At 50.4% G+C, this 8,619-nt stretch overlaps 1 protein-coding gene across 2 annotated transcripts in view; it reads left to right on the plus strand.

Annotated features, from left to right (window-relative positions):
- KIRREL3 (kirre like nephrin family adhesion molecule 3) overlaps positions 1 to 8,619 on the plus strand; it is a 694,039-nt gene extending 685,420 nt beyond the window's left edge. For both annotated transcript variants that reach the window (XM_004379337.1, XM_004379338.2), the window contains 3 exons: positions 3,119 to 3,228; positions 7,454 to 7,540; positions 8,174 to 8,619. In XM_004379337.1, the coding sequence (XP_004379394.1) occupies positions 3,119 to 3,228; positions 7,454 to 7,540; positions 8,174 to 8,617 (641 nt within the window). In that variant the 3' untranslated portion in view covers positions 8,618 to 8,619. The remainder of the gene's footprint in view (positions 1 to 3,118; positions 3,229 to 7,453; positions 7,541 to 8,173) is intronic.

The following is an 8,619-nucleotide window of genomic DNA, read 5'->3' on the forward strand; positions in this document are numbered from 1 at the left end:
GCAGACAGTGGAGGGCAGACAGTGGAGGGCAGACAGTGGAGGGCAGACAGTGGAGGGCAAAGAGTGGAGACACAGACACTGGAGGGCAGACAGTGGAGACGCAGACAGTGGAGGCGCAGACAGTGGAGGCGCAGACAGTGGAGGCGCAGACAGTGGAGGGCAGAGAGTGGAGACGCAGACAGTGGAGGCGCAGACAGTGGAGGCGCAGACAGTGGAGGGCAGACAGTGGAGGGCAGACAGTGGAGACACAGACAGTGGAGGGCAGACAGTGGAGGTGCAGACAGTGGAGGGCAGACAGTGGAGGGCAGACCGTGGAGGCGCAGTCTTCTACTCCCATCTGTGTACCTTGTGGCCTTGGGAAAGCTAAGCCTCAGTGTCTTCATTTGTAGACGGTGTGGCTTTTATGACCCCTTCCTACTCATAGATTCTAGGAGCTTAATGCACAAAATGAATAATCAGAACAAGCCTTCTCCACTACCACTCCACAGCCTTCACATCTGGGAAGAAAGCTGTTGTGTTCCCCTTATGTTTTCTCCACTCCAAGCTAAGCAACCTCAGCTCCCTTGACCTCCCTCACTGCCTCTCAGTGGAAATTATAGATGGGCATCTTCTGGGAAGATTTTTCTAGCAGAGCTAGTCAACAGCAAGCTGCTTCCTCTAGAAGTAGTAAATCTCTCCTGGAAGCTAGATCAGGGATATTTTAGAGAAGATTTCTGCTTTGGGTGGGAGGCTATCTTACTTATCTAGCTCTGTGATAACAGAAATGCCACGAGCGGATGTTTTTAACAAACAGTAGCTAGCCTAGGAGGCTAGAAGTCCGAATTCAGGGCACCAGCTCCAGGGAAAAGCTTTCCTTCTCTGTCAGCTCTGGGGGAAGGTCGTTGTCATCAGTCTTCCCAAGTCTAGGAGCTTCTCAACACAGGGACCCTGAGTCCAAAGGATCCACTCCACTCCTGGCTCTTCTTTCTTGGTGGTAGGAGGTTCCTCTCCTCTCTGTTTGCTTCTCTCTTTTATGTGTCAAAAGAGATTGACTCAAGATACAACCTCATCCTATAGATTGTGTCCTACCTCATTAACATAACTGCCTCCAATCCTGCCTCATTAACATCATAGAGGTTAGGATTTACAACACACAGAATAATCACATCAGATCACAAAATGGAGGACAACCACACAATACTTGGCTTAGCCAAGTTGACATACATTTTTGGGGACACAATTCAAGCCATAACATTTACCATGGAACCTTAAGGCCCTTTCTAACACTAAGATCTGTGATTCTATTAATTGATGGATCAGAGACCGATAGGGTAGGTCAGAAAGGACTTCTAGAAGGAAGCGAGGATTTTTTCTTTTTTCCTTTGCATTCTTTTATTTTTTTAAAAATATTTTATTGTGTTTTAGGTGAAAGTTTACACAGCAAATTAGTTTCCCATTCAATAATTGATACACAAATTGTTCCATGACATTGGCTGCTATTCCCTCAGTGTGTCAGCACTCTCCCCATTTCCACCTGCCTTCCCTATTTCCATCCCTCCAGTTTCCCTGCCCCTCCTTACCTTCTCATCTTTGCTTTTGGGCAAATGTTGCCCATTTGGTCTCTATAGTTGATTGTTCTAAGGAGCACATTCTTCTCGGGTGTTATTGTTTATTTTATAGGCCAATCTATTATTTGGCTGAAAGGTAACCTCCAGGAGTGGCTTTAGTTCCAGAGTAAAAGGGTGTCTTAGGGCGATAGTGTCAGGGGTTCCTCCAGTCTCTGTCAGTCCAGTAAGTCTGGTCTTTTTTATGAATTTGAGTTTTGTTCTACACTTTTATCCCATTCTAACCAGGACCTTCTATTTTGTCCCTGGTCAGAATGGTTGGTGCATGGTAGCTGGGCACCATCTAGTTCTTCTGGTCTCAGGCTAGAGGAGGCTGTAGTTTGTGTGGTGGGCCATGAGTCCCATGGACTAATTGCTTCATTGAGTCTTTGGTTTCCTTCACTCTCCTTTGCTCCAGATGGGACAAGACCACTAGTTGTATCTTAGATGGCCGCTCGCAAGCTTTTAAGACCCCAGACACTACTCACCAAACTAGGATGTAGAACATTATTTTTATGAACTATGTTATGCCAATCGACCTAGATGTCCCCCAAGACTATGGTCCTGAGCCTTCAAACCCACAAGGTATTTGGATATGTCTAGGAAGTTTCCATAACTGTGCTCCCTATGTGTTCTACTATATATATGAATATATATGCAACACATACAAATATGTATATACAAACACCCACAACTACACCTATATATACAGTGCATGTACTTGCATAGCCCTCCCACACCTATATAGCACACTACATATCCACCTATGTAACCACTGACATTTTTGGTTGTTATTACTGTCATCACAGAACTGTGTATGTTGTAACATTTATCATAGTTGTCCTTTATTTTTGCGTACCTCTCAGTGTTTTCATTTACCTTGGTCATGGTGTGCTGACTTCCGCCATGTTGTCTATTGCCTTCCGCTTCACCAGAATTAACACGTCTACTATCTAGTAAGGAACCATGGTGGCGCAGTGGTTAAGAGCTTGGCTACTAACCAAAAGGTCGGCAGTTCAAATCTACCAGCCGCTCCTTGGAAACCTTTTGGGGCAGTTCTACTCTGTCCTATAGGGTCACTAGGAGTTGGAATCGACTCAGTGGCAACGCGTTTGGTTTTTCGGTTTTACTATGTAGTAAGTGATTCTCCCTCCCTCCCCCTCCCTTCCCTGGTAACCATCAAAGAACACTAGGAAGTGAGGATTTAGTAGAATAAGAAAGACCTAGCTTGGTACAAAGAACCCAGTAAGGGGGACAAATCCGGATGAGGGCACAGGACGGGGAGTGAAAGACTGGAGGTGTAGGTGACATGGAGTCACATAGGGACGTGGTCAGCTTCCTCTGAGCACCAACAACACACAGTGTATCTGTACAGGCATTTTGTCGGGGGGTGGAGGCAGGGTGAAGCTGCTGAGCTCAGGGGCTGGGGGTGAACTCTGGGAGACGGGGCAGGAGTTGGGGGTTTGATGTCTCAGACCTTAATGGCTGAGGTGAGAACTGAGTCTGTCATCCACACTTTCCTGTGTTATATCCAGATCTGAAAGGTGTTGTGTCGGCCAGAAATGATATCCGTGTGGAGATTGTGCACAAGGAGCCTGCCTCTGGCCGGGAGGCTGAGGAGCCCCCCACCATCAAGCAGCTGATGGTAAGAACGCTGTCGTATTCATCATCCCCACCTGGTGAGCCCTGTCCTCTGAACATCCCAGGAAACGGGCTTCCTAGGCGCCCTAGACGCCTGCGCAGCAGAGCATTGGTCAAGGTGGGCGGCCCCCTTATGATAGGCCAGGCTCATACTCTCAGTCAACAAATATGTACTGCGTGCCCGCTCTATTGTGCTTGGTGCTCCAGGGGACTCGGGACATCTGAGATGCAGTCCCAGCCTTCAGAGAGCCCGACTGTTCAGTAGGGACAGAAGACATGTGCGTAAACTGCTATAATGTCTTGTCATGTAACATGGGTCCTACACACATACACAGATTGTATTCAGTACATGCTACTCCCTCCCCCAAATCTGTAAAAAGCACAGGTTCCTTCTCAGACCCTGGATTGTTCCTCCGAAGCTAGCTCATCACTTCTTCAGCAACCCGGGATCTGCTCCTGCTCTGCCTGATCCCCACTGTTGTCGCCAGCTGCCGCCGAGCAGACATGTACGACAGCGCAGAATGCTGCCCAGTCCTGTGTCATCCCCATCACCGTGGCCAGTCAGAAAATCGGTCACACCGAGGGTCTCCCATGCCCTCATTGGCCCTCAGCTTCACCAAACATTACGTCCTCCTTCAGCAACTGATCCCTCCTGATGATATGTCCAAAGCAAGAGAGTCATACGGTGTTCTGTTGTGATCCATAAGGTTTTCATTGGCTAATTGTTGGAAGTAGATTGCCAGGCCTTTCTTCCTAGTTTGTCTTAGTCTGGCAGCTCCGTTGAAACCTGTCCACCATGGAGGACCCTGCTGGTACTTGAAATAGCAGTGGCAAGCTTCCAGCAACATAACAGGCAAGCCACCACAGCATGACAAACTGACAGACCAATGGTGAAGATCCCCATTAACAGACCTTAATCCACCCGGCTGTCCAAGGGGAAACCTAGACAAGAAGACAAGAGGAGACTAGAAGCCTCTAGTACATACTATGTCGTGGCTGTAATACATCGGATTAGTGGCAGCAGAGCATGGGCTTCCTTGTGCTTCAGTGCCCTCATCTGTGAAATGGGCAGGAAGGTAACAGGGCTGTGGCGAGGATTTCATGAGTACATGCCTGTAAAGAGCTCAGAACACTGTGGAACACAGCAAGTGCTCAGTTTTGTTAGCTGGCATGGTGATCCTACGTACAATAGAACAAAATGTTTCCCAGTCCCACACCATTATCATGATCATTGGTGTGCTTGCGCCCATTATTGCGGCCATTGTGTATTTTGAGTGCCTTCCATTCTCGGGGACTCATCTTCCAACACTATATTGGACAGTGTTCTGTTGTGATCCATAAGGTTTTCATTGGCTAATTTTCTGAAGTAGATTGCCAGGCCTTTCTTCCTAATCTGTTTTAGTCTGAAAGCTCAGCTGAAACCTGTCCACCATGGGTGACCCTGCTGGCATTTGAAATACTACTGGCATAGCTTCCAGCACCATAGCTGGAGTGCCCGATGATGCTGGACATACTCAGTAAAAGTTAGCTGTTGGCATTGCTCTGAACTGACCTGTCCCCACCAGATGGGGAGCAGCTTCTGAGCATCTGCTGCCTTAGTCACTCCCGTGTCTCCACGGCCTTACACAGACCCCAGCAGATGCTCACAAAGGTTTACTGAATTGAAATGACTTTTCCCTCGGCTCCTCTTTCTGGATTCAACTGATACCCAGGTCCTGTCAATTCTACGCCGTGACATTTCTCAAAACCATGCCCACCTCTACGCCTTGTCACTGATGATCAGGTGTCACTGATGCTCCCCGGACTGTTACAGCCACCTTCTAACTCTTCTTATCGTTCGAGGCTTCTCCGCGTTACCCAATGCCCCGACACAAAGTCTTTCTGAAATGAAGACCTGACCTTGTTACTCTCCTCCTCGAAAGCCTTCAGCGCCCCTCCCCTGTGTAGGTCCTGCTGGATAAAGTCCAAATTGCTTAGCATGTCATCAAGGCGCTTCATCAGGAACTGTCTGCCCACCTTTCTTCCCAGCTTCACCTTCCTGCCAAACACCTGCTCTCTGACCATACCAGAGAGCGTGTGATTCCTGGCCTGTTGATTTCATCTGTTGAATTTGGCATTCTCCTGTAAGAATCAGCTGCATTGATCGTCATCCCCTCCGTAACTTTCCATGCCTGTCCCCGACTCCTGGCAGAGTTAGGTGCTTTCAGCTCTCTCAAAACACACTCTGCATATTCCTCCCTCTGGGGCACTGCTCTAATTACAGCTGTCCCCAAGTTCCTCAAGGGCAAAGGTCACGTTCCTGAGTCTACTCAGGTCTGTTGCCCCCAGGCTTAACATGGTGCCCGACACACAGTAGGGTGTTTAATTTTACCAAAGAAGAAACCACCACCTAGACCTAAGAAGAAATGAGGGTCTCTGCAGATCACCTTTATCCGGTCTGATGTGGAGGTACCCAGGCGGCCCTTCCCATCGAATGGGACTTCAAACTCCCCCCTGTTGGGACGGACAGATTGCCTCAGACTGTCTCGCACAGAGTCCCTGGGCGGTGCAAAAAGTTAACAAGCTCAGTGGCTAACCTTTCACCTCGGAAGAAAGGCCTGGCAATCGACCTCCAAAAAGCCGGCCACCTAAAACCCTATGGAGCACAGTTCTACTCTGACACACACGGGGTCGCCATCAGTTGGAGCCACGTGGCAGCAACTAGTCTTCCACACCACCCGATCCAAATTCTCAGAGAAGAGTTGGGATCACTCAGGATAGCTCCAGCAGAAGGGACTTGCTGAGGGCTCTGTGCTCAGCCTCCTCCCACCCACCCCCCGCCGGGAGATTTCCATTTCCTTACTTCCTTCACTTCCGCCCTCTTTGTGGCCCCAGCATCCAGGAGAATCAGCTTAGAAGTTGAATCGCGTGGGAAAACCCAAGCGTTTACAGGAAGATGAGAAAGCAGTATCAGTACAGAAGCACTTTGGCTGATTCCATGGAACTGGAAAGAGACCGGGGGGCGGGTTGCAAGAGAGAAGACACAGCTCAGAGAGGAGGTGGGAGCCTGGTAGAGATCGTGTAATTAGCAGAAGTGATAAATGGGAAGCATGTGTCACGGGATAAGCCTCACTGTGGTTACGCAGAGTAATTAATACACCCACTGTGTGCAAGGTACTCTTTGTTTTTCATCTCATGTCTAATTATTATTTTAATTTTCAGTAATTCAGAGCTATGCCACTTCAGTCATTCGTTCAATATAAACATAACATTTATAGCTGTATAGCAGGCACTGTTTTAAAACCAACCAAACCCGTTGCTGTCGAGTCAGTTCTGACTCATGGCGACCCTACAGGACAGGGTAGAAGTGCCCCATAGGGTTTCCAAGGCTGTAATCTTTACGGAAACAGACCGCCACATCTTTCCCCTGCAAAGTGCTGGTGGGTTCGAACCACCAACCTTTTGGTTAGCAGCCAAGCGCTTAACCACTGTGCCACCAGGGCCTCTTGGCACTGTGTTAGGCATTGGCAAATCAAAGAACTAATAAAACAATTAAGTATGATTCCCTTCAAAAAGTACTTTGACTCATGACCATAATAGGCAAAGCATGGTGCTCCGTGCAGTGGGGACCCAAAGATAAACAAGAAGGATCCTTGCCTCCGGGCGGACTGGCACCCAGTGAAGAAGATAGCTTTTTAGTACATCCAAGTCACTGTTTTGAATACCAGGTGTGGCATCGTACATGCCATTACTCACTGTGGTTCCTTCTTCAGGCCTTCATTAAGCCCTAGCTCTGGATAATGGATTGCCCGGCCAGGAGCCCCACCTGTGAGCAATAGATGCTGTCCTGTGATTATTCACCTCTGGGTCCACCTCTCTGATGCGCAGAGATGTACCTTAACCCGATAGCCCTGACCCTTAGCACAGCACCTGGCCTGTATCAATGTATCAGACTGCATCAGCAAAGTGAGCCCTCTGGATGTGAAACCCCAGTCCAAGTGAGGGAAGGGCAGAGACCTGCCCCCATGCCTCTGTGTCTCTGTCTCTTAGGATGGGGGTTCAGCAACAAAGAGGAGATCCGGAAGTTCATCCTGACTCCTTACCTGCCTCCGGCAGTTGCAGGCAGGAACAGGAGAGGTGCTGGCGAGGCAACGCTGCAATCTTTTGTATTTATTTCCCCATCTTTTCCTTGGGGGACATGGAAGTTTAGATCTGCTCCCATCCACTCAGCAGCCACTTTTGGGTTGTAGATGGACCGGGGTGAATTCCAACAAGACTCCGTGCTGAAGCAGCTGGAGGTCCTCAAAGAAGAGGAGAAGGAATTCCAGAACCTGAAGGTAAGGGCAGGCCTTTGGGAGACAGGACAGCTGTGGAGTCCGCCCTCAGCCCTACGGCCCCAGCCCCAACCCCAGATCCATACAGAGCTCACAGAGTGACAGCAAGGAACAGAAGAGAAAGGCCAGCGCCACCTAAGGGGCAGGCACCCATCCACTGCTCGAGGCGGGGACACTCCACGGCCTAAGCCCCGGCTCTATCTACCCCAGCTGAGAGAGCTAAGGTTGGCTTCCCATAATTCTCCTCTCCCATAGCCTCCTCACACATACGTTTCAAAATGAAGTATCCATGTTCCGGTCAAAACGAAACGCTGAAGTCTGATTTTCAGATCACCTTGCTTTGCCCTGACATGACAAAGCACGGCTGCCAGGAGCCCCCAGTTGCTGCGCCCCCTCCAGGGCCTTCGCCCTCTCTCCTTGCTCCCCACCATGCCAAGGCCCCTGCTGTCCCCTGCTGAGGCTCCTTGCAGCCCTCATCCGCCCCTTCCCGCTTGCTGCTGTCACACACACACACACACACACACACACACACACACACACACACGTCTTCCCCATGCCTTGGGGTGTCAGATGGGAACCTCAGCTAGAACTCCCATCCCGGGTCAGTAAGGCGCCTCCTGCTCTCGCCCCCTCCAGGACCCCACCAACGGCTACTACAGCGTCAACACCTTCAAAGAGCACCACTCCACCCCCACCATCCCCCTGTCCAGCTGCCAGCCGGACCTGCGCCCCGCAGGCAAGCAGCGAGTGCCCACGGGCATGTCGTTCACCAACATCTACAGCACCCTGAGCGGCCAGGGCCGCCTCTACGACTACGGGCAGAGGTTCGTGCTGGGCATGGGCAGCTCGTCCATCGAGCTCTGCGAGCGGGAGTTCCAGAGGGCCTCCCTGAGTGACAGCGGCTCCTTCCTGGACACGCAGTGCGACAGCAGCGTCAGCAGCAGCGGCAAGCAGGACGGCTACGTGCAGTTCGACAAGGCCAGCAAGGCCTCGGCCTCCTCCTCCCACCACTCACAGTCCTCGTCCCAGAACTCCGACCCCAGCCGGCCCCTGCAGCGGCGGATGCAGACTCACGTCTGAGG

Source organism: Trichechus manatus, unplaced genomic scaffold (genome assembly GCF_000243295.1).
Source record: "Trichechus manatus latirostris isolate Lorelei unplaced genomic scaffold, TriManLat1.0 scaffold00064, whole genome shotgun sequence".
Taxonomy (NCBI): domain Eukaryota; kingdom Metazoa; phylum Chordata; class Mammalia; order Sirenia; family Trichechidae; genus Trichechus; species Trichechus manatus.